General features: G+C 48.2%; 1 protein-coding gene across 2 annotated transcripts in view; it reads right to left on the bottom strand.

Annotated features, from left to right (window-relative positions):
• SKOR2 (SKI family transcriptional corepressor 2) overlaps nucleotides 1-1,545 on the bottom strand; it is a 36,002-nt gene extending 34,457 nt beyond the window's left edge. Inside the window, exon 1 of one of the 2 annotated variants that reach the window (XM_049620122.1) lies at nucleotides 1-1,545. This exon is cut by the window's left edge and continues 1,366 nt beyond it. In XM_049620122.1, coding sequence (XP_049476079.1) covers nucleotides 1-1,232 — 1,232 coding nt within the window. In that variant the 5' untranslated portion in view covers nucleotides 1,233-1,545. The other variant, XM_049620123.1, reaches the window with a different exon arrangement.
• Between the last annotated feature and the right edge of the window lie 23,455 nt (nucleotides 1,546-25,000).

The following is a 25,000-nucleotide window of genomic DNA, read 5'->3' as shown; positions in this document are numbered from 1 at the left end:
GCGGCCGGGAAGGTGTAAGGATGCGGGAAGAGCCCCCCGCAGCCGGGAAACTTCTGCAGCACGCCCCCGAACGAGCCCTTGCTGGGCACCGGGATGACCGGGTAGCTGCGCGGGCCTTTGGCGCCAGCCGCCGCGCCCGCGCCCGCGCCGGCGCCAACGCTGGTCACGCAGCCGCCCCCGGCGCCGCCCCCTCCCGCCCCGGCGCCGCCCGAGGCCGCGGCCACAGAGAGGCTGGCGGCGGCGGCCGAGAGACTGGCGGCGGCCACAACGGCCGCCTCCTGCAACGAGTCGTCGTCGTCGTCGAAGCGCGGCCGCTTGTGATGGGCGTGGGGCGCGCCCGCCAGCTCGGCCAGGGGTGGCGGCGGCGGCGGGGGCGGGGGCGCCCCCAGCAGGTGCGGACCCAGCAGTCCCCCGCCTCCAGCCACCGCAGCCGCCGCTGCCACGGCGGCCGCCTTGACCGAGCTGAGCGGGTGGCAGGCGGGGTGCGCGCCGGGCTGGGGCAGCGCGCGCTTTCGGCTACCGCCGTTGAACATGGCCTTGACGTCCTCCCAGGCGAAGACTAGCTCGTCCTGGGGACTCTTGTCGGTGAGCTTGAGATGACGGCGCCAAGAGTTGAAGTTGGCTGCGTCCGGCTGCGTGTACTTGGCGTCGGGCGTACGGTGGGAGTGGAAGATGAACTTGTTAGGTGAGAAGTACATGTTGCAGTAGCTGCATTTGATGCACTTGGCGCGGGAGCTGTTGTAGCGCGCGGGGATGAAGCTACCGCGGCAGCCCCAGGCGCACTCGTGAGACACGTCGAAGGCGAAGTTGTCGGGCAGCTTGGGCGGCCTGTTTTCGCCCAGGAACGACTTGCACAAGCGCTCGGCCTCACGCTTGGTGATCATGCCGCAGCGGCGCGATGAGATGGGCATGGCTCCGGCGCGCCGCAGGATTTCCAGCTGCACCGGCGTGCACTGCACGCACGTGATGCCCAGCGCCACACGACGGTTGTGGATCTCGTTGTAGCTGAAGTTCTTGAGGAGAGTGTTGGAGATCTGTGCCAGGCACAGGCGCTCCTGCCCGTCGATCACCAATGACACGATGGGAATGCCGTAGAGGATCACCTGGCCCACCTGGTTGGGTTTGAGGTTGGCGTGGCCCGGCCGCGGCTGGCTCAGCGCTTCGGGCTGGAAGGCGCTCGACGGCGATGCCAGCAGGATGTCGTTGGGCCCCGGCAGCGGGCTGGAAGCCATTTCCTCCGCCGCGGAATCCCGGGCCGAGCCCTCCGGGTCTGCCTTGGAGACTGGAACGGAAAGGAGAAAGCGTTGACTAGGGCTAAGACAGAGGGGTGGGTTGAATCGCTTAACTAAAGAATTATAAGAACTTCCTTGCTTTGGTTGAGACAAGGTTAGCGCTGGGCAAAGGAACCAAGTTTCAGACAGAGGAAGTCACTTCTCTTAATTTTCTTCAAGGTCACCCTTTGGAAATGCAGGGATTGGGAAGTACTTTTCTTCTGTTCTAAATATCCAAAGAAAGTTAACTGTTTAAAACAATGCAATCAATTCCTAAGAAACTCAAGACCTTGTCTGCGATTTCTAAAAGTTAGAAAAAAATGGCGTGCCCGCCAGAAATTAGAAAGTAATGATGACAGTTGTAACTCTTGCAGATTCTAAAAGTTCTGGAAAACTGGGGGTTGGCCATTGAAACCCAAATTTAAAAAGAGAGACCATTTACATTCGCTTAAAAATAGATTGATTTTGGTTAAACAGTAAATCCAACCCTTTACGAAAGTGATTTTTGTGGTATTTGTGGTTTCCTTGGGGGAAATACGCTACTGGTTGAGACACGACTTATTAAAGCAAAACGAAATCCCTTCTCCCCACCTTTGCCATTAGGTATTTTGGTACTGTAATTAGATTTGTTTTGAAAGATGGGGAAATGTACAAAGCCATATACATGATTGCACCAAAATAGGACGCCTCACTTTCAATCTCTCAAAAGCCACTTGCTGAACTCAGTGGTTCTGGTTCCATAGAGGTAGCTCAAAACGACGAACTTGTAGATTTGTAGGCATTTAGTAACAGTTTTCTGTCATTTCCGTGACAATGAGCAAGTAAGTACAGGCCAAGTTTGAGAAGCCCAGAAACAGTCTAAAGAAACTGACAATTCCTGGGGATCATTATTGGCGGGCTTTAAAAGGCCAAGTGAGTTTTGAGATGAACCTCTTTCTGTACGCTTCTTTTTCTGATCTATGTATTCATCTCTGTATCTTTAAGGGGGGAAAGATGACCCTGGGTTTAGAGATTTCGTGGACGAGGTAATCTGTAGGAATGTCGGAAGCGGAAGCCCAGCGTTGGGCCTGCGGTAAAATTTCTATCATCTTCGGTCATTGGGATACCATAAGTGGGGAAAATTTCCAGTACGTTGAAAAATACACAAAAAGCAAGCGAAAGAAATCTTTGTGATAAATGCTGCTAAGTCAAAACCAACAAAGTTGTCCATTCCCTAGGAAGACAGACAGTGACCTTTCCACGGCTACATGTCATGTGGGGTGCCGTGGCTACCACTACCCTTTGCCCTGGAAAATCACCAGTGGCCACTAGCATCTCCGCTCTTGGCCAAGCACGCTGGAGTTTGCTATTACAGCGATTTCAGAGGATATACTGTCCTACCCTTTCACCCAAATTGCCACATCCTTGCCCTCTCTGAGCCCCTGAGACATCTATCCCGTCGGGTCCCTTTGCCCTGCTGCCCCTCCCCGGATCCTCAGCTCTCATTACCTTCTGCGGCCTCTAGGAAGGTTGAACAAACCTCCACGCGATCAAACGAGAGGAGAGCCTGGCTTGTCACTTCGGATGGATCGGAGACAATATTTCCAGGGGACGGAGCGTTAAATGGCAGTTCAAGGCACAGTGATACCTGAGCCTAACATAACCAGCACTAATTTCTCCAAATGGTCCTTCAATGCTCATTTGCCCCCCAAACAGGATTCTTATGATCGTCATAAGACCCTGGGATTAACAGGAACTCTCGCTCAGGAGCAACGGCGCTCCCCCGGCCTGGCCCTGGCGGAGAGCTGACCTCACGTTGGAGACCCGAATTCTTAGCAGCCTTAAACTGGGTAAGGTGTCTCTTCCTGGGTGCCTTCCACTTTCACCCCAACCCCTCCCAGAAACTCCTATCAGAACAGAGACACAAATAAGAGGGTTGAGGTTGGGGGGGGGGGGGGGATAAAAAGCGGGGGGGGGGGAGAGACAGAAGTTAGTTGACCTGAGAAAGGAAGCTGGCGAACTTCCCTGTCCGACTCGAGAGCCAGAGACCCCCAACTTGACTCCCCTTGTTCCCAAACCAATCGCCACCCTAGCCCGCCGCCGCCGGCGCCGCTCAACCTAACCCGGAAAATCGCACCGCTGGGAATCTCAACTCGTGAGTCGCGTGCTGTGTGCCCAGGCAGGGCCGGCAGGTCCCGCAGTACCTGGTAACCCCTAGGTGTCTTTACGCGCGTGGCTGCCGGCCCATCTTCCGAGGGCGCTCGGAGGCGAAGCATCCAAGCGGGTCCTCGAATCCAGCGGGCGGGACTCCGTAGGGCTCCGCGTGAAGATCCTGGCGCTCGTGGGCGCTAATGGAGCTCGAACCCGGGTCCGGGGAGAAAGACAGCCTGAATTGTGGCGGGGCGTCCCCTGGACCGCAGAAAGTGTGGGCGCGCAGAAACCCGCGGCAGGCGAGCCCCAGGTGGAGCGCAGTCTGACAGCGCCTTTCTCTGTCTCTGAACTCCTGTCGGACCGAGGGGACGCCACCCAGCGGGCAAGGTGACGTCACCGTCTCCCTGACACTCCACATTAAAGGGCTGGCATGTTACAGGGAGGGAGGGGGAGAGCGAAAGCGAGAGCGAGCAACACCGAGATCCTTTCTCAGCAGGCAAGAAAGCTAACACCTAACCACCCCGCAATTGACAACAACCTCTTCGACCCAGAGCAAAAAACATCAGTAGTGCTGTAGCTGTGGACCAGATTTAGGGGTGGATAGTCGAATAGTCTGCGTGCATCCCCGGGACCTGGATCCTAGAGGCCCCGGATCGGAGAAGGACGTCTCTAAATTGACTGTATCCCTGCCGGTTGTTTGTCCCCTCCCCTTATGTCTCTGAGCCACCTCCTTCGTGAATGATCCCTCTGGTACAAGGTGCAAACCAGTAGCCTCACTGTGTCTCCGAAGGTATAGAAACCACAGTCAGCTGGAGAACAAATTAGCTTCAGCGCCTGGTTTGAAACACTGTGAAATGAGACAAAAAGGAGAAGTTTCTGCGTGGGGTTCCCAATCTAAAAACTAGGAAGGAAGCATGAAGAGTGTCCTTGCTTTCAAATATACATTTGCTTTTTAGGACAAGATACAGAAACTCATTGTAGCAATCTCTATTTTAGAAAGCATACAGTTAAGTAAGGACCCCAGTGAATGCACACAGGCATCCGTCAACTTCATTCAGAATAGTTCTCCAACCCATTTTATAAGACCCAGGCAGGCCACCTCAGCACAAGGAAAAGGTGAGTCAGGAAAGCAGGGAGGTCCCCAAACCTGACCCGCCACTGAGCCACTTGCCAATTCTCCCAGAAAACTAAATTCCTCAGGGAACTATGTAGGAGAATGCACAAAATAAAATACAAATAAAGGCAACTGGGATGAGAAAGAACCATTCCCCACAGCATCCCCCAAGTGAGGCATACCCTAAGATACAGTGAAATGTCGGTGTATTGCCTCCTAATTGATCACCTGTCAGGAGTCAAAATGACTACCCTTAGTTCATCAGAAAGAGAAACAGCTATCTGTTGAGAGGACATTCTAAGAAGGATATCGGCAGGGGGTGAGATTGGGGGATCCTTTGAATTCTTCCTTTACTATCATAGCTGAATTTTTTTATTGCCGCCTCATAAACACACAGGCTTAGAATTGGGCAGGCACATTGTGGAAGTGACCAAATGACCTCCACTAGCCGGGAGGCCCAACCAGCCTCCATCACAACATTAAGAACAAACTACCACTAAGTACAAGAGTGAAAACGTGCAATCCTAACACTTCATCAAAAGTCAAGAAAACCAAGAGTGGATTAAACAGAAAAGTGGGAGGTATAGGATTTGTGGCTGTTTTAAATCAAAATGCCAAAAACACAGTTTCAGAGCCATGAATATTGTGACTTTTTTTTGGGGGGGAGATAAGTTTCAAAGGGCAATGAAATAACTTTTTGCCCATTTCCTAGTTTCTAAAGGCCTTAGTGGCACAAATTAGACTCTGTCCTAAGGTGCTGAAGTCAACGGACTGCTCCTTCTCCAGTGCCTTCCAAGCCTCCCATCCTTAAAAAGAAAAAAAAAAGAAAAAAAAAAAAAAAGGAAAACTCACATTTTGTGTTTCCCCAGTCCGTTAGCCAAAAGAGCATCACTGTCATTCACAAATCCCTTCCCTCCTAAGGCTGAAAGGCATTTCGCTCTTCCGAAGGTTCCAGAGCCAGGCCTGGTTTTTCCTACCTTCCCTACCTCCTCTCTGGGGTCTGGAACTTTCAAAAAGCAAGGTCCCGGCTTGCTTACTGTTCCTAGAGCCCAGGCTGCTAGAAAGAAAGTGTGAGCTGCTTAGAAAGGAAGACTGACAATGGGCCAGATTTTAAGACTTGAAAACAGAAAAATACCCGAAAAGTCCTATCAACTCATTAGCGCGCCCATTACGTCTCTGTTTGGTTGCTGCAGAGGAGGAAGCACCATGGGGTTTTCCCTTTTTAGGGAACTGTTCCCATCTTTGTCCCCTCTTCCCAACTCCTTTTCCCCTTACAGATCCCTATTTTGAAAAAAAAAAAAAAAAAGTATCTTCAAAATTATCTTTCCTTGAAAAGAGAAACAGGATGAATCTTTATCTTCCCTCCCACCCCGGGTTACCCTGAGAAGTGAATCCACCCGCACTCGATGTTACCTGTAGCCACCTCCTTCCTGATTGTTAAACACAAACATTTATACATTACTTTGGGGGCTTACTGCCTTACAAACCTGGGACTTTATTTTAATGCAAAAACGTTTCACTGGGAAGAGAAATATGTGGTGTTAGGTTAAGTTCCTTTGTACAAATAATTCTAAGGTAGCTCAGAATTTTATTTCCCTCAATGAGTCTGGGGTGCCTGGTTGGGCTGTCAGACCAATTATATTTTTGGAAGGTGCACCCGGGGGGAGAACAGTTGTTCAAAACCAGACTCTCTATTCCAGAGAATCTGCAGCTGGACTGCAAAATTACATCTTGTTAATATGTTTTGAGCAACTTTTTGCCACCCACTCTCTCTCTGACTCTGCTTTTCTTCTCAGTTTGAAAAAGTCTCCTGGTGGTTCTCCCATTTTCCTCTCGTGGACCAGGGACGCCTGATTCTTGTCAGTCCCTGTCCTTGCCCCTGAGACCCTGGCAGGCTCAGGGAGGAGCCAGCAGTGGTGGGAGGCGGCAGGTCGGGCCGAGTTAATCAATGCTTTCCTATTCGAGCTGACATGCATTTTACACGTCGGGACTCTCCTCAGCCGGCTAATTGATTCAAATTGTTTTATTGGTTAAACTGGTGTCACCCGTTTGCATGATGTATCACCGCACGGAGGAGAGCATTTCCACTCTCATCTCCGTTCCGGGCGGCTGCGGTTCACCCAGGCCAGGGACAGGTAAAGGAGCCCAGACACCGGACCCAAAGGAAAACCGCAAACCGAGCTGGCCCCCGCGGAACTGGAGAGGCGACGCCTCGCTGCAGGCTCACGGGGCTGTACGGCAGGCTGGATGGAGGTTTCCGGCTACTGCTTTTAATAATTGGGTGAAGCGAACCCAAACCTGGCCGGGGAGTCCTCCACTTCGGACGCGGTCTGTTTCCGAGCTGCGGCGGAGGACCCTGCGGGTTTGAGCCCGAGGCCAAAGCAGAGGCAGGTTCTGTTCGCGGTGCTGACGCGAACGCACCGCTCAGAGGCGTAGCCGACCCTAATGCATTCGAGGCCCTCCCGGAAGAAGGCTCCCATCCTTGTAACCGTCAGAGCCCTAGATTCGTCTCTAGGCTCGAACATGGCTTTGTAGGCTTAAGAGGCAGGCAGAGTGGGGGCACAGAAACATACTCCCTACTTCTGCCACACCTGCCCCATTTCCATGGACGGTTTTTGCATGGGCCCACAAGGAAGATAAAGGCCTTAATATAAATTCATTACAATTACAAACACCAGGTATTTTCTCTTCTCCCATTCTGAGTCTTGGTATTGGAGAACCCATGACAGTTGCAGAGAAAAGAAATACTCTCTATCCCTCTCGTTCATTCCTCTTTACCCCATTCTCAGCTCTTAGGCAGAAACATTATTTTTTCTGTGTCCCTGACTTTGATATTTCTGCATCAGGCAGGGCAAGAGTGTTAGCTCCAAGTCTGCTAAAGGAGACTCACATGGCCCAGAAGGAAACTGGAAGGCTGGCAGAACTGGAAGGGACACAAGAATTCGGGTGTATCAGAAAGTACAGGAAATTCAGTCAGATGAAATGCTATAAATGTCTCCTTGATCACTTAGGAGCTGTGGATTTTTGCTTTTATAACCTAACCTCCCTAAACCCCAGTTTCTTCATCTGCAAAATGAGGAGATTGATATGTAGCTCACAGGGGTGTTTGAGAGTTAAATAAGATAATGTATGTAAAGTGTTTGGCACACAATAGTCATTTAATATCTGGTAGCACCTTCCTCAGAGAATGGGTACGAGAGCTAGGCCTGCACTGTTACAACATAACATTAGGAATGTTCAATAGTCCCAGAATAAAAGACATCAAAGGTAGTTTAGCTTAGTGGTGAGCAGAGAGGGAACCAAGTTCCCTGGAGGGATCTTAGTCCCTTTCCTTAGAGCTTCGTTATCCTGCCCGTAGCTGGTCTAGTGTTTATTTTGTATACAGGCAGCCAGAACCCCAGCAAGTGTTTGCTTATACCGTTTTAAATATGTTGATAATAGAAATTAGCGATGACAATGACCATAATGATAAGACTTACTGATAGTCCCTAGTTTTCACTTTCTATCCAAAGGAGCTTCCTGAAGCCTGGCAAGCCCAGCTCAGACTCCCTGGTTTTTCCTCCATTGCTCTAGCTGGAGTTACATGAAACAAACCAAGGATGAGAAGCAAGTCAAAGACTCATCCATGATGGAAGTCACGGAAGAAATGAGAAAAGCCTCTGCGCATTCTGAGGCTGTCTCTTTTTCTTTGACTCTTCTCCAAAATATTGTCTATAAACAAGGAAGGGCCTTTTTTCCTCAGGTAGAGAAGCCTGGGAGGATAAAATGGGAGCAAAGACATATGTATCTAATCCAGAATTGGGGAAAGGAAGGGGCAATGAACATATCTGCACCTGTATCCCTGCCTTGGTGATCCCTTGAGATCCTCATGCACCAATGGCTATGGAAATCTTCTTATCTTTCAAACAAACAACTGTCAGAAATGGACTGTGGGGGAAGGAATCAAGACTTAAATCCCCTTAATCAAAGGAAATCATTCTCACAAGAAAATTTGCCTTTGGGTATGTGGCAGGGAAGGCTCTTACCCCACCAGTTCCCAGAGGCCAGGGATGAATGGAAGCATTTGCTATGGAACTTTCTTTTTTATAACAAAGAATTCACCTTTCTTTACGAATCCTCACAAACGTGTAAACACGGCAAGGTATACACATGGGCACGTAGTTTACGTGAAGTAATAAAATCCAGAATGGAACATATCCTTGGTGTGCTTGGTGGTTATTTAGCAAATATTACTTGACCAAGATAAAATTCAAAGTCACGCAAAATACCTGGGGACACACATATGCCCATGAATACATGCTCCTTGAACACACCTGTGAATGTGCATGGAAGAGGGACTCTGGCACAAGGAATAGCCCACTAGGCTCTCTCCCTTCCCTCTCTTCTTTCTCTCTTTCTGTGCATGCATACACATATGTACCCGCCCCTTCCACTTCCCTCCTCCTCATATTGGGAAGGAGGGGGCCTTTGAAATGGAGGTGGTCCCAGCTGGAAAACCCCAGAGCTCATTTAGATCACATCACTTCAGGCTTTTGTCTCTGCTCCTGAATAACCTAGGTCGCTACAACAAAAGGATAGGCATCTACATGGAGTTTTCATTGGCAAAGATGTATCTCAAAGATGCTGCTATAATAATGAATAACGAGGCAAGATGCTTGCTTTTTTTGATTGCCACTCCTAAAGAAGGGAGAGGACAAAAAGGGAGAAAATGAGGGGGAGAAAGTGGAGCAAGAAATACAGGTTGTGGGAGAGAAAACCAAGGCAAGTATTTGGGTGAATTTACGAAAAAGACTCTTTAATTGGAGGAAGACCAGCTATCACCAAGAATAAGAAACGTGGTTTGGGGTTTTATTTGTTTGTTTGTTTTGTTTTTTGTTTTTTGTTTTTTGTTTTTACAAACGAGCTCTTTTGTTTCAAGAAACCAATTTAAGAAGTAACTGAGGCTGAGGAAGCAGAAAGGGTGTGGAGCAGGACCTTTCAAAGCTTGGGGAGGGGAGGCAGAGAAGTGGGAATAGGGGGAGGGAGTATGTATTGTCTGTTGACATGTCACAAGAGAGAAAATGACATAGATATACATTTAACATCTTCCCAGCTGACACTGGTGGAAGGAACATTGGATTTTATTTCCTGGGGAAATGAGGGCATTTTTTCCTGTTCTCTTCCCTCCCACCCCTCCCTATTAGAAAATTTGCTACTTTGCCAGTGAGCTTGATCCCATTAGCTAATACACTATTAAACTATCATGTGCTCTCTGGCTACCCAGTGAACATCATGCTTTCAGCTTTTCTCCTGCCTGCAGTCGTTAACTCAGTGGTAGCAAAAGGTGAAATTAGATATTAGGAAAATAAATCCCAGGAAAGAGGGGGGTAGAAATCTGAGTCATTGATTTTTTTTTCCCTGAAACATAGCAACGAGTGAACATTGAGAAGAATTTTCTTTTTGTGTATTTAAAAGTTTTTTTTTTTTTTAAACAAAAAAGGCTTTCCTCTGTGGGATTAGGGGTTCAAAGTGAAAACAGCTAACCAGACCAAAGGCAATACCAATCCCAAACTTTTTCAAGATGCATTATGATATCATTGACAAACTCTTAATGTTGGCAAATAATTAAATTTTCCATCTTTTAGAACTGTGTAACCTTGGGTGTCTTAGAAACAAATTGTACAAACAAACCGCGGAGATGAGCACTGAGGGTTTCAGAGGAGATATAATGAACCAACTTTAATTACTAACTTGAAATTAAAAATGTAATATACAGATTTAAATTTATTTTCACCTAAATTGTGTATAAAATTATATGGCTTTTGCAGGCTAAGAAATGCTTTGTAACCAGCCATGCTACTAAAAAGTCTGAAGTAGTTTCCAAAACCGAGTTCCCAGACTCACACAGTAATAATGATACATTTATCATTACTGATGACCACCTACTGGGTAATTATTGCTTTGTTACTACTATTACAATCAAGAGATTTCTTTATTTACTGTTAACATTCACTTAAAACTGAATGTTAATGACTGTTTTGAATTCACCAAAGAGAGTTTTCTGTTATATTTCAGAAGTACTTACGTTCTGGTTCAGAAATGGAAAACCATATTATAACAGAGTGGAAGGCTGGGTGAACACTTGGCTCTCACCCTCTCTTGAGAATGAAAATGGCATTCTGAGGAATTCTGGAGCAAAATTTTCCAGCTCAGAGTTGCAAAAGGTTAACATAATGCAACCACTTGACTTGTGCTAATTATGTAAGTATTTTATTACAGGAGATTCATTCATTATTGATTCTTGTTTGCAGTAACTTCCTGCTTGGGGGAGTTATATTTTATATGAGAAGTAAACAACCCATGGTTCCAGAGCTCCCCACCCCCCACCCCTTAGATCTGATTTCCTCCCACCCCTTTGTTTAGTTTCACAATCCTGCTAGGTTGTTATGTCCCTATTGAGGCAAGGAAACAATTCCCTAAAATCTTCCCATTCTCTCTTCATTTTCCTTTCCTATCCAGAGTTTGCCAGTTGTTAAAAAGGTAGGAGCTCAGGGTTTGGAGAATGTTGGGTTGGGGATGAGGTAGGTGAGAAAATAAAACAGGTTTCAGTGTTTTCTTTCATATAACATAAACATAAACATATATAGGTTATATATAACATGTAAGCCTCAGCTCCCAGCCCAGAAAAGTCAGGATGACCTTTGGGATATCCAGAGGTCAGTAGGATTATTAAGGAAGTAGGTGTACTGGAAATTGTTAGCCAATGGAAAGGCTCAGAAAGAGGCTCCTGCCTGCCCCTAAGTCAAAACCCAACCTCACAGCCAGTGGTGGTTCATAGTCTCCAATATCTTTTTCCCAGGGCCTATGCCAAATTGCACTAGGAGAAGACATGCTTTGCTTGTGGGGTGGCCTCAGGGAGCCCTTGTGAAGAATTATGCTGGCTGCTAGGCTGAGGGGCCTTCAGTAGTTTCACTCTAAAAACATGCACTGGCCATTTGAGGCTGCCTGCCTGGTGAGAAGCCAGTGTTTCCTAGAAGGATCAAAAGGCCCTGGCTGGCATAGGCCTCCAACCTAGGAGCAAGGGTTTTCTTTCGGGCTTTCTTTCATGTTCTGAGACCTAAGAGCCTAAGAGCTCTGAGCCTAAGAGTCTCAGTTCAGATGGGATGGACACAAGGTACCAGAGGTCCATATGCTTGAGACTCTTAGAAGAAGTCAGTAATTGGAGATGGTGGAGGGGCAGTAGAAGAGCATGGAGGAGTGTGAGTGTGTGTGTGTGTGTGTGTGTGTGCGCGCATGTGAGTAAATACCCTGTTCCTCCAGGTTCTGGTGTGAGCAGATGGGAAAGAATAGCTTGAAGCTGGAGTCCCAAAACTTTGGATCAGCTTGAAAAGAAAGACATGGTATGGTCTGGGATCAACGGGGTGATTTGGGGAGGTGCGTGCAAATTAGTTGGGATTGGGCAAGACCTGCCAAAGGCCTGGGTGGAACTGACAGAGTTCAAAGCCCAGGTTCATCCCTGGGTCTCTCCTACTTAGGCTAGAATTTTTGGACTTGGGCGTGGGCCCGGGACTGACAAGATGGGAGAATTTGAGGGGAGGGGTGGGTGGTGGGTGGGGCGGGGATGAAGGATGACCAGAGGATGACTAGAGGTTCAGAGGGCTTTGGGAAGATAAGTCCTGGGTGGAGGAGAAGGGATGGGGAGAGTGCTGAAACCGGGTACTGAATGGGTGCTCCGGGCTTGGTCAGCACCACCTCCCTTGGGTGCCTCCCCTCCCTGCTTTTACCCAGGCCTGGGTGGAACCGCTCTGCGTGATCTACGGAGGAATGCCGTTCCCAGCAAGGCTTCCTTAATGGTCCTTTAACAAACTCTTCGATCTCTCTTTGGCCGCCCTGGCTCTCTCTCGCCTGCCTCCTCCCTCTTCGCCTCTCCACTGCCTCCATCAGTTATTTATGACCAGCGTTAATTATTCATGAGAAGAGAAAACTCCAGCTTTGGGAACTTTTGTAGGAGGGTTTAGGGGTTTTCTCCTTTTCCTGACTCTATTCGGTCGGATCCTGCCGCGAAGTGGTGAAAGGGAAGCCCAGTGGTTGGGCCGAGGACAGAGCGGAAGAGGGGAGAACTGGGGGGAGTGGACCCTTCGTGCTGGTCAGCTCCTGCCTCTGCCTGCGCTGGGTAAACTCCTGGAAGCCGGAAGTTACCAGGCGCGCTCGCGGGAGTCGCTGTCCTGGGGTGGAGGTGCTGAAACCGCTCCGTCTGCTCTGGGCTGCGGGCTGCCGGGGTGTGGGCGCGAAAATGCGGCCGCAGTCCTAGAAGGGGTAGCCTCTTTCCACAGTTCTCCAAAAAGTCTCGTTCTTTTCTCTATCTCTATACCGCCCCCCACCCCCCGCACAAGTGACACTAGAACGCTGTAACCAAAGATTAATTGCCTTAATCAAATTGACCCACCCTCTGCAATTAATCTTTTAGCAACAAATTAGAGACAATTTACCTGAACCTCCCGGGTCAGGCAGAGAGAAGAGGTGGGATGGGGTGGGGGACCAACAGGATGGGAGAAATTGACAAAATCCACAAACGATGCGGGGTGGGGACTTGGGAATGGATGTGCGTTTAAGGTGGGAGGGGAGGGGTGGAGGTAGGGGTCAGCTGTGGGGCTGTACCGGGAGCCGGAAGTTCCTGGAGTCCCTTTCAACCCAGTTTTCTCCAAAGGAGGGGAGGCCGAGGGCGGAGGACGAGGCCACTTACCTGACTGCGCCGCCCTCGCGGTCTCCGACCCTCCGCGCTCGATCCTCCCTGCCTGCCTCTCGCTCTTCGGCTTCACCGCCGCTCTCGGCCTCCCGCGGCGCCTACCGCCTCCCAGCGCGGGATCCGCCTCCGCTGCCCGCTGCCCGCCGCCCGCGGTCCTCCGCACTCCTGCTCGCGGTCGGGTCTTCCGCTGCTACTCTGTCCCGTCCCGCCTCTCCCCTTTTCGGCGGTCCCCCGCAGCCACCCAGCTCTTCCCACTCCTCTCCTGGGCAAGTTCGTAAGTTTGGGGTGAGGGTCGCTCTCCTCGCGCCCAGCTTCTCGGCTTAGCTTGCTTAGATCCGCACCCCCCACTCCCCAGCTCAGACCTAGATCTCTGACGCCGCCTGTTGGTCAGGCAGGGCAGGGCAAGGCGAGGAGCGCCGCGCCAGCCCAGTCCCCCACCCCCACCTTTCCACGCCCAGTGGTCTAAACAGGAGAGAAAGGAGGCGAGGGTTGGAGGCCTGATAATTGGAGTGGGGCCAGGGGCAAGAAGGAGCAAATTGCCTTGGGGGCGTGCAGCCCGGGATGGCAGCTTGGGCTCCCTGCCAGGAGAAGGGTTATCCTGGGGCGCGCAGGTGCGCCTCTCCCTTGCCGCCCTTGGGCAGTTCACTACCAGCAGGCACCCCTCCCCCAGACCCCCGGAGAACGGCCACTGGAGGTGAGGTCCGACCTGGAGCGCAGAGTGCGTAGGGAGTGCAGATTAAGATACTGTGTGTCTCCATTACGTGGAGATGTGTGCGTGGAGATGTGTGAGTGGATATCTAGGGGCTGTGAATGCTGGAGATGAGTGAGTTCTCAGCACAGCCACAGAGTAAGGCTGTTAAGACTAAACTTTATGTTGCTTTAAAAAGAAAAGTTAGCCGAATCCATCACTGTGAAGTGTTAGACCTTTTGGCGGGGTGAGTGCCGGCCAGGGTTTCCAGTGGGAGTCCAGCGCTCCAGGGCGGTGATGGTGAGAATATGGGCTATGGGCCGAATTCGGGAGGACTGAGTGGTGTTACAAAGGCAGCCTTTCGGGTTCCGGCCTCGTCCCTCCCTTGGCAGCTTTCCAAACGCCGGCAGTGCTTACCGGGCCACTCTACGTACGCTTGGAGCTTCTTGGGAAGCCTCGGTCTAGCCCTGGCTCCGTCAAGACATCCGCGCGCAATGGAGGTCGTATCCCCCTCCCCACTCTCATCCTGTCTTTTTCATTGAAAGAATTGATGGACTGTTTCTCCCCTACCCCCTCCTTCTCTAATAAACGCTTCCCATAGATTATTCGACGCAGAGAAGGAAGGCGGCTGCTTAAAAAACAAAAAGCCATAGCCCTAATGAGTTCAATTACAATGTGGTAAACACATTGCCTCTACGCTTTAATTAAGCCTGCTGCCCAATTTTAACTCATTAGTAATTCATTAAGAGAACAGCCCGATGCTGGCGGGTGGAAGGCACCGCAGACCGACTGTGCGCCACGTAGTCCACACACGCTCCAGCCGCCGCCGACCCTGTCCCTAGTGGTGCAGGTGATCAGGTCAAGTTTGCGACCCAGTGACTTCGGTACCTACAGATACTTAGAGTTCTCTCCCTCAGATGAAAGGGGCTTTGCCACCCTGAGCCGGGAGATGACTTTTCCTGGCTCAAGTTCCTCGGACTTGAAATGGAGTTTGCAAACCTGTTGGGTAGGTGGTGGTGTGGACTGGCCCAGAGTAGGGAAGAAAGTCCCCGGATTAAACGTGTTTTTTACTCCAACGTCAAATCCAGTCTCGGAGTTCTGGGCACACTCCCTCCCACTTCCTTCACTTTGCACTAGTTTCTGGAGAAAAATCTAGGTCCAGCCTTAGAGACCTGCTCTGGCTACCTGCTGCAAGCCTCAGACACTGCCATCAGAAGCTTCCATGCAGAACAGATAGTGACTTGGGGGGTGGGGTGGGTGGATGGGTGTGAGGTTGGGAGAGAAGATTGTTAGGCTAGAGAAGTGGAGGTCTGATTGGGAGCTCAGACCTCTGCTTTCCCCTTTCACTTTCTACTCCGCTGCTTGGGAGCAAGCAGGGGTATGGCCACATTTGTAATTATGTCAGTTGAGAACCGTCCTCTTTCTGGAAAAGAAAGGGAGACAGTTGCGAAGTAAATCACGCCCCAGGCAAGGAGAAAACTGTATGGCTTTTCCCCTTAATAATCGAGAGGAGAGAAAAGAGTGAGTGCAAGCAGTTCACCCCTAACTGGGCGGATTCTTGGAAGAAAGTGCCTGCGTGGTATGAGCGTCCCACGGTTTGGATGGAACTGAACTCAGAGGTCCCAGCCTCCAACGTGGAATTTCCAAAGAGAAAGGAAGAGTGAGTGTTAGTGGGTGAAGCTTCGGTTGAGAAAGGGACCTTTACCCTCCTTCGTTCCCCAGCCCTGGCGCTCTCTTCCGATAGGAGGAAGAAACCGGCAGCGCACCGCTGCGCTGGGCGCCCCCTACCTAGGAGAGACAGGAAACTTCTCCCTCGGGACTGCCGCTAGCCCGGCTCCCATAGGCGGCTGGGGACTCCCTGGAGAGTCAATGGAGAGCCCTCAGCCCTGCCCCTGGACCTCGAAGAAATGCCAGAAGCTGTTTGCCCTCCCTTCATCCTGGAGCTCTTTGTCAGGGTTGCCAGTTGCCTCTGCAGGCGCGGGGCCCTTTCTTTCCCTCGGGTGAGCGGCAACTCCTCCAGGAAGCCAGTGGACTGACGGGATTTCCTCTCCGCGAGGGTATTGGAACCTGCAGTCCAGCACCGTCGCCCTGGAGGAGCGCCGGGCGTGCGTAGGGGCTTCTTTGACGTGTGTGTGTGTGTGTGTGTGTGTGTGTGCCGTTCGTTCGGAACCATGAGAGGCAGGAGTAGGTCTTTAACTTTGGGTCTACCCCATCCCTTCTCTCTTTAAGTCCGGAGTCAAGAAATGGTGCGGGATCAGATTGGGTGCCCCGAGGACCAGGGTCAGGCTGGGCGTCTCCCTCCAGGTTCCGGGGAGTCGGCTGGCTGGGAGGAACCGTGGCCCAGCGTGGTCCCTGTGCCAGCTCCTTTTAGGAATTTGCGGGGGACCGACCGGAGGAGGGCGGATGCCCGGCGGTAGCTTCCAGAAGGGTTAGGCGCAGAGCCGAGTGGACCCGGGTCTTAGATGTGAGGCTCAGCCGAGGGTTTCGTGGGGATTTGTTGTTGTTTTCCACTGGATCTGCGGGGGCCTCGCCCTGCTGCCGCTTGCTGGACTCTGCCGCAGCGCCTTCTCATGCCCCGAAGATTGTCGCGCGGGACTTGCCTGGAGAAAGGTCACTCTCCGGCCCAGAGTGCTATGAAAGTATATTTAAAAAATAAATATAAATAAATAAATAAATAAATAAATAAATAAAATCCCTACCTCAGGCGATCAGGGTGCCTGAAATGAAGGAGGGCAGCGATGGGATCAGAAATGCTCGCAAGTTGACAGCTTTGCAGGAAACCCGCCTGGCATTTCCGAGTTTGGAATCCAGTTGGACGTCTGCGGGGAGCTCCGAGCTCTCACCTAACAGTGGCGTTCTTCGCTACTCTGGGGGAAAAGTGGCTGGGGCAAACGTTTCGGAAATGTCCCTCTTGCCCGATGTTAGTGACATCTGAAATAGATTCTCTTCCTTCATTTTTTTCCTGCTCTAATGCAAGGACGGGGAGGTAGGATTTCCTTTATTTCTGTCGACAGTGGGAGAAGTGAGCACATTTTTGGATTACTAAGACTTTCCCGGTGGAGGAGGGCCTCTTTCAGACAGCCTCAGACGGAGGCTTCAGAATTGACTCTGGGGCACGGAGGTAGCCGTGTTTGTCTAGTGCTTTTTTTCCGGCATTACCGCAAATAGTTCCTACCCTTTTCTTTCCTGACCTGGGATATGGAGAACTAGGGCAAAGGAGGCTAGTTTAGGGGGCACAGCTGTTAGAGATTTGCGGGGGTCAGCTTGAGCCAACCTTTAGGTTTGCCTTTCATTTATTTCTTTTGCCACTCTTCGGAGCACTGGCTGCTGTGAAAATACATCCCTAGATATCTGGCCACACCAGATATCAAGGGCAGATACCTGTTACTATGTCAAAGCATTTTTTTTTAACTTTCTTGAGAGGTCACTACGGTGGCAAGGCTGTTACCCCTTAGTTTAGGTCGGTACATGGAGAGAGGTGTGGAGAGGGGAGGAAATGGAAGAGAATCAGCTCTTTGGAATTGCTCAGAAAGCAAAGATACCAGTTTATTAGTCCCAAGTAAGCAGCCTACTTGTAGCTGTTTACAAGCCTGTCTTAATAGGCACTGAGAGAACCTGGGCACCTGCTTGTGAAGGCAGGACTTAAGCCCGAGCTGAGAAGGTCTGCAGGAAAAGTGTCCTGAGACTCAGTGTAGTACTAAAACAGGAAGTATGTGCTGACTGATGTTTGAGAAGTTTTCTGAAGAGGAGGAGAAATGTGTCCATGCTTGAAGTATTTGCCATGTGCCAGGCATATGTGAAACATTTGACATGCATGTTTTATTTAGTTTAGTCCTCATGTGGTTTCCAGGAGCTAGGTATTATTATCGACATTTTACGGACTGTGGAATTTGATGCTTAGAGAGGATAGGTTTTCTCAAGGCTACGTAACAGGTAAGTGGCAACACCAGACATCAAGCACAGATTTGTTTGGATCTCAAATATGCCGCTAATCAATAAGCCAGACTATGGCTGGACACCACAATATTTCGATCCCTCTAACAATCTCATTAAGTGTATACGGCTTGCCTTAGTCCCATTTATCAGGTAATAAACCCAGAGGCCTTGGACCATGGTTCTCAAATGTGAGTGTGGCCCCACCCCTAGAGACTGATTCTGTCATTCAGCCTGGACTGGAGCCCAGATCTGGAGCCAGTGATTCCGAATCTGGGATTCTGGGAGTGCATTTTGAGAAACACTGCCACAGAGGTTAGTAGTTTGCTCAAGGTCATAAGGATTGGGCCAGACTGGTAGCAGACCGCGTTCTCCTTTCCTCTTCATCAAGGTCTCAGTGGAAAGTGATGTCTCCTTTATTGAAATCCACATAGTCAGAAGCCAGAGGCTGGGTGGGGGTGGGGAAAGAAAGCTGTGGCTCTGACAGCAGAATGCGCCTCCGCCCTTCACTTCCCAGCAGCCACCAGCCCAAACTTCATGGAGGTCAGGAACCTGAAGTACCTTAATATCACACACATCCAGCTCACCTGGACAGGCAGACCCAGGCACTCCCAAGCAGCCGGGAGTGCTTATAGCTGGGACTCAGCAACACCTTCCAAAAGAAATACCGAATAGAGAGAAATGAGCCACAAACATGGACTTGTCCTTCTCTACAGGGTGCAGCTTAGAAGGAGGTGGGAAACACTGTCAAAGAAGACAAATGTCTGGACCCAAATGGCATACAATTTAAGAGACACTACAAATCAAGGTCTGTAGGAATGTGAATGTAGGACCTGCTCCATCCCGAAAGGTTTGGACTTTCTCTGGGTGCATCCTGAAATGTACCCAGGGTTCCATTCAGGGAAGCAGACAGGCTCTGCCCCACCGGACACCAGAGAACCTATTGGTTGATGACCCTTGTTTTTTCGGTCCCACGAGACTCTCAACATTTTCACAGGAAATTCCCAGGAGCAGTTCCCTTGTTGGTCTCCAGTTTTAGGCCCATGCAAATCTTTATTATCAAGATTAAACCAAATCACTCTCTGAATCCTTGAAAAATGGCATCTGTGAAAGTAGACGGCAAGAGGTTTTTACCTGCCAAGTCATAACTGTGGGGTAGTGATAGGAACCAAACATTTAGACCCATAATCTAGCTTGGCTTTTAGGCGTCGCAAGACTGTATTAGTCTGTTCAGGCTGCTGTAACAAAACACCACAAACCAGGTAGCTTATAAACAACAAAAATATATATTTTTTTACAGTTCTGGAGGTTGGGAATTCCAAGATCAAGGTGCCATCATGGTCAGATGAGGACCCCTTTCCTGACTTATAGCTGGCACCTTTTCCCTATGTCCCCACATGGTTGGAAGGGTCTCAGGATCTCTTTGGAACCTCTTTTATAAGGCACTAATCCCATTCATGAGGCTTTCACCCTCAAGACTTGACCACTGCCTAAAGGCCTCACCTACAAATACCATCACTTTAGGGGGTTGGTAGTATTTCAATATATGAACCTGGCAGGGACACAAACATGCAGAACATAGCTCTGTCTTAACTGTGATATATCATATATTTGCATTATGCATGAAATAACTTGACATATGCAGTTTTAGGAGCACATTATTAGCTCCAGATGGAGTGCTTATCTGCCCTGCCTTTTGGATGACACACATTCTGTATTTATCTGGCTAGCTGAGTAGCAGAAATGTATTTAATATAATAAAAGGGCCAGATTTGTCATTATTACATCATATGGTGTGAACTTATTTGATAGTCAAGCTATTTCACTGCAACAAATCACTTGATGGAGGGGCTGATAGAATTTCCATTGCTTTTTTCTTGCCCAGGAAAACAATAAATATCCCACAGTTGTTTTCTTTTTAATTTAAAAGGCTGACTATAGGGGCGCCTGGGTGGCTCAGTTGGTTAAGCATCTCACTCTTGATCTCAGGTCCAGTCATGATCTCAGGGTTCATGAGTTCAAGCGCCGCCTCGGGATTTTCTCTGACGGCACAGAGACTGCTTGGGATTCTCTTTCTCCCTCTCTCTCTGCCCCTCTTCTGCTTGTTCTCTGTCTCTCTCAAAATAAATAAATACACTTAAAAAAAAAATGAAAAGTCCAGCTATAAGCAAGAGGTAGGAAGTAGGAAAATAATTGATGGATAGGATTTTGTTTAGGCCCAAAGAGGTAGATGCAGAAGTCACTGGAAAGTCTGGAACCTCAGAGGCGCCAGCAAAGCCCTATGCCCCTCAAAATGATGTCATCGCCAATCTGCCAGTGCTTAAAATTCTAGTGGTATTTGTTTGTGTGGGCATTTCCTTAAACTCAAGCGTCATTTATATGTTAGGATGAATTAGTTTACTAGATTTTCCCCAAGATCTTATTTTGATTCCCTTGAAGGTTTCAAAAGTATGAAGATGCCAGGTACCTGGGATCAGAGAGGAAGTGGTGTAGTCCATAAGGGGAATCAGGAGCAAAAGAATAGGGCCCCAGAGGAAGAAACGCTTACTTTACAAACTTTACCAAGGGCTGGTGAGGCACTATGGGGCACTATGAGGGATTCAGGCATGGTGCCAACGAAGGTCCTTATATTCTACGTGGCGAGATGAGATTGACATTGACATTATGGAGGACAAGATAGGACAGCATGTAACCAAGGCTAACTTGCGTGATTCAGAATAAGAACAATACAGGGGTACAGAGAAGACAAACCCTTTTTTTGTGTTGAAGGTCTGGGGCAGAGATTTAGGGGACTTTTGTGGTGCCAACAGAACCGATGTGATTCTAAAAACACCGAAACCCAAGGGCGCCTGGGTGGCTCAGTCAGTAAAGCATCCAACTCTTGATTTCAGCTTGGGTCATGATCTTGTGGTTCATGAGTTCGAGCCCGGATCCAGCTCTGTGATGTCAGCATGGAGCCTGCTTGGGATTCTCTGTCTTCTCTCTCTCTCTCTCTCTCTCTCCTCCTCCTCCTCCTCCTCCTCCCCCACCTGTTCTCGCTCTCGCTCAAAAATAAGTAAACTTAAAAAAAACCCACCCAAACCCCAAACCAAATAAAAATTTTTTGGATCTACATTTTTCGTTACGGAAATCCCTGAAGAAATGAATCTTCCTATTGCGGTATAGAAAGTAAGAAACAAGAAAGAAACATGGAGAAGAGTCATATACCAGCCCGTGTCAAGATCAGCAATCGTTGCACCTGCAACCCAGAACCAGTAAAGGCAGAGACTCCTAAGTTCCTGCTTGCTGCCAGCCCTGACTCTCATCTCTTGGTGGAAACCTCTTCTGTCGCTGGTCGCACTTGGTGACGTATGGCCCAATGGGTACCTTCTTGAGGAGGAAGAATGCTAATTGAACTGGTCAGATTTTAAGGAGCTGATAGGACCACATTTGCTGGTCAGTGCAGGGTGTGTGGGCCTTGCTTTTCGTTCACAACCAGGAATACAGTAAGATTTGGCGTTTGAGAGAAGTCATTGGAAAAGTAGAGCTGAACAGAAGGCCTTCTGGCCCAACTTTAGTTGGAGGCCTGACCAACTTAGGGAAAAGAGTGGGCTGTCTGGCCTAACCTCTCACTAGAGGATTTGGGGTCCAAACTGAGGTAGTGATAATGTGTTACTTGGTGGGACATTTTCTTCTGTTCCTTCCTGTATCACGTTCCTTGGGAACCTTACGGGGAAGGTGGCTTTGTTCACATCCCCACCTTTTGTAAAAGTTTGTCTCTTTTCTCCCAGGATAATCTTGGGTTATCATTTGAGGTTCAGCTTTGATTTCTTCTCCTTCAGTATTACAGCCTCAGTTCTTGGCAATTTTTCCCTTCTCTGATCTTTTCTGGACCTGGACCCTCTACCACCTGCTTTATCATTTACACACCACCTTGCTGTTTGCTATAATTTGCTATGCTTTAAGTGTATCATTTTTTTAATGTTTATTCATTTTTGAGAGAGAGAGAGAGAGAACAGGGGAGGAGCAGACAGAGAGGGAGACAGAACCAGAAGCAGGCTCCAGGCTCTGAGCTGTCAACCCAGAGCCCGACACGGGGCTTGAACTCACGGAACCGCGAGATCATGACCTGAGCTGAAGTCGGACGCTTAACCAACTGAACCACCCAGGTGCCCCAATCCTTTTTTTTTTTTTTTTTTTTAAGTAGGCTCCATGCCCAGTGCAGAGCTCAACGCGGGACTCAAACTCACAACCCTGAGATTAAGATCTGAGCTGAAATCAAGAGTTGGATGCCAGACCAACTGAGCCACCCAGGCATCCTGTTTAAGTGTATCTTAAATGGCCAACCAGAGCACAGATTTCTCAGTGGCCCATACCTGCCTTTTCAAGAGCAGGGGACAGCTGCCTGTTACGTATAAATCTTTGTGCTGGTCTTCGATTATTTAGATGTTTAGAGATTATCTTCCTGACTTTGAAGGTTATCTTCTAGCTTGGCATCCACTAGCACCGTAGTGGAGAGGTAAGCACTAAAGGGTGGTCAGTAAATGCTTGCTGACAGTTTGACTCATCCATGATACAAATCCCAACATTTTCCGAGACCTGTGACCCACAGTGGAGTAGGCTGGACTTGATGAAACGTGGGGGGAATCCCAGCACTCGGTTTACAGTCAGAAGTTTTTAAATGGCAGCGGGACGCTTGGTGCGTGTTTTGAACACAGCAGTGACCTAAGCCCCTTGAGATTTTTCCTAATAGCCTGTCTCTCGCGGATGGGCCCCATGATATTCCCTAGCTGTCAACGTCTGTTAATCCATCAGCATAACATACAATATTCTCTGAGATTTTCTTGGGGTTGATTCTTAGCACTGTATCTTGTCCAGTTGTTTTGTGGTTTCCACCTCTCTCCCCACCTAACTAGTTCACGCTTCAGTCGCATTTCTACTAATGATGTTTTATTTATTTACTTATTGAAGTTTGTTTATTTTGAGAGAGAGAGAGAGAGAGCATGAGCTGGGGAGGGGCACAGAGAGAGAGAGGGAGAGAGAGAGAATCCCAAGTGTGCTCTGTGCTGGCAGCACAGAGTCCGATGCAGGACTCCATCTCTCCATCTGAGATCATGACTGAGCGGAAATCAAAAGTTGGACACTTAACCAACTGAGCCACCCAGGTGCCCCAAGGTCACTTATTTCTAACCTCAGCGCATCTTGGCCTATACTGACTAGTACAGCTAACAGTGTTTTTTAACTAGATAATTCGATTGATTTAAATGGATTTATTTTGATTAGTGATATATTTGAATTTCTTTCTAGCATTTTCTTGTATTATTTGCCCCGCTTTTCTGTTTTCTTCATCCTTCCTTTCTTTTGGGTTGATTTAATTTTTTACAATAATGCTCTAATTTTATTTTGCACTTCTTTTCATTTATCATCTACACACTACTTTACAGTTATTATTGTCATTTAAAAAATATTTATCTATTTATTTAAGTGATTTCTTTGCCCGATGTGGGGCTTGACCTTACAACCCCAGGATTGAGATCAGGAGTCACATGCTCAAGGGGCGCCTGGGTGGCTCAGTTCGTTGGGCATCCAACTTTGGCTCAGGTCATGATCTCACGGCTGGTGAGTTTCAGCCCCGCAGTGGGCTCTGTGCTTACAGCTCAGAGCCTGGAGCCTGCTTCTGATTCTGTCTCCTTCCCTCTCTGCTCCTCCCTTGATCATACTCAATCTCTCTCTCTCTCTCTCTCAAAAATAAATAAACATTAAAAAACAATTAAGAGTCACATGCTCTTCTGACTGAACCAGTCAGGCACCCCTATATGGTCATTGCCTAAGACACTTAACAAAGCCTAAATATCTTTATCATCCACCTGAACAATACAAAGACTTTATAATGCTTTAACTCAAATTACCCCTTGCCCAACTTAACGGCTACTGTTGCTTTGTATTCATTTTTGTTGTGTTTTAATCTTGTCTTTTAGTCATGTAAGTTGGACATTATTAATATTGTTTTGTAGAGCTGGTACTTATTAATAGGTACTCATACATTTATCTATCCATTCATATTGACTCCTATTGTTCATTCACTCATTTTGCATGGTTTTTTGTTTCTCATTCCTTTTTTGCCTCTGGGAATTATTTTCTGCCTGCCTAAAGGACTTTGGAATTTCCTTTCATAAGGATTTGTTTGTAGTGTGTTCTCCCTTTTACTTTCTCTAAAAATTATTTTTGCTTTGTTCGTGAAAGATACTTTTTCTGCCTATAGAATTCTAAGTTGACTGTTGTTTTTTCTTAGCACATTGACGATACTGGCTCACGTGTTCTGGCTTTCATAGCTGCTCTGAGAAGTTAGCCGTCCTTCTAACTGCCACTCCTTTACTGGTGACTGCTCACTTACCCCCGCCTATTTTGAATGTTTTCTTTTTGTCTTTGGTGTTTTTCGGTTATCCTATGATGACTAGATTTATTTTTCTTGATTAGGTTTATGTGGGGACTCCTGATTTTGACGACTGGTGTTTTTCAATAGTTCTGAAAAATTCTTAGCCACGGTCTCTTCAGATACTGCCTCTTCCTCGCTCTCTATGGTCTCTTTCAGGAAATTTGCCATGTGGGACACCTTCTCAACCTATCCTACCTGCCTTGTAAACTCTTTTTGGTTTTTTTGGCCCTGACTTCTGATTAATTTATTTCGATCTACTTTGCAGTTTGGTAATTCTTTCTTTAGCTACCATTAATCTACCATGAAAACAGTTTATTAAAATTTCTTTTTTTTATTAAAAAAATTTTTTTAAACGTTTATTTATTTTTGAGACAGAGAGAGACAGAGCATGAACAGGGGAGGGGCAGAGAGAGAGGGAGACACAGAATCTGAAACAGGTTCCAGGCTCTGAGCGGTCAGCACAGAGCCCGACGCAGGGCTCGAACTCACGGACCGTGAGACCATGACCTGAGCCGAAGTCGGACGCTTAACCGACCGAGCCACCCAGGCGACCCTAAAATTTCAATTTCAAAAAAAATAAAATTTCACTTTCAAGTGCATATATATAATATATAAAAATAAAATATATAAATATAAAAATATATTTGTATGAATATTTTATATATTTTATAAATATTTTATATAGTTTATATATTTATATAAATATATTTATTTATTTATATAT

Source organism: Panthera uncia, assembly GCF_023721935.1.
Source record: "Panthera uncia isolate 11264 chromosome D3 unlocalized genomic scaffold, Puncia_PCG_1.0 HiC_scaffold_8, whole genome shotgun sequence".
NCBI classification, from domain to species: domain Eukaryota; kingdom Metazoa; phylum Chordata; class Mammalia; order Carnivora; family Felidae; genus Panthera; species Panthera uncia.
This window is presented reverse-complemented; position numbering and strand designations above follow the sequence as displayed.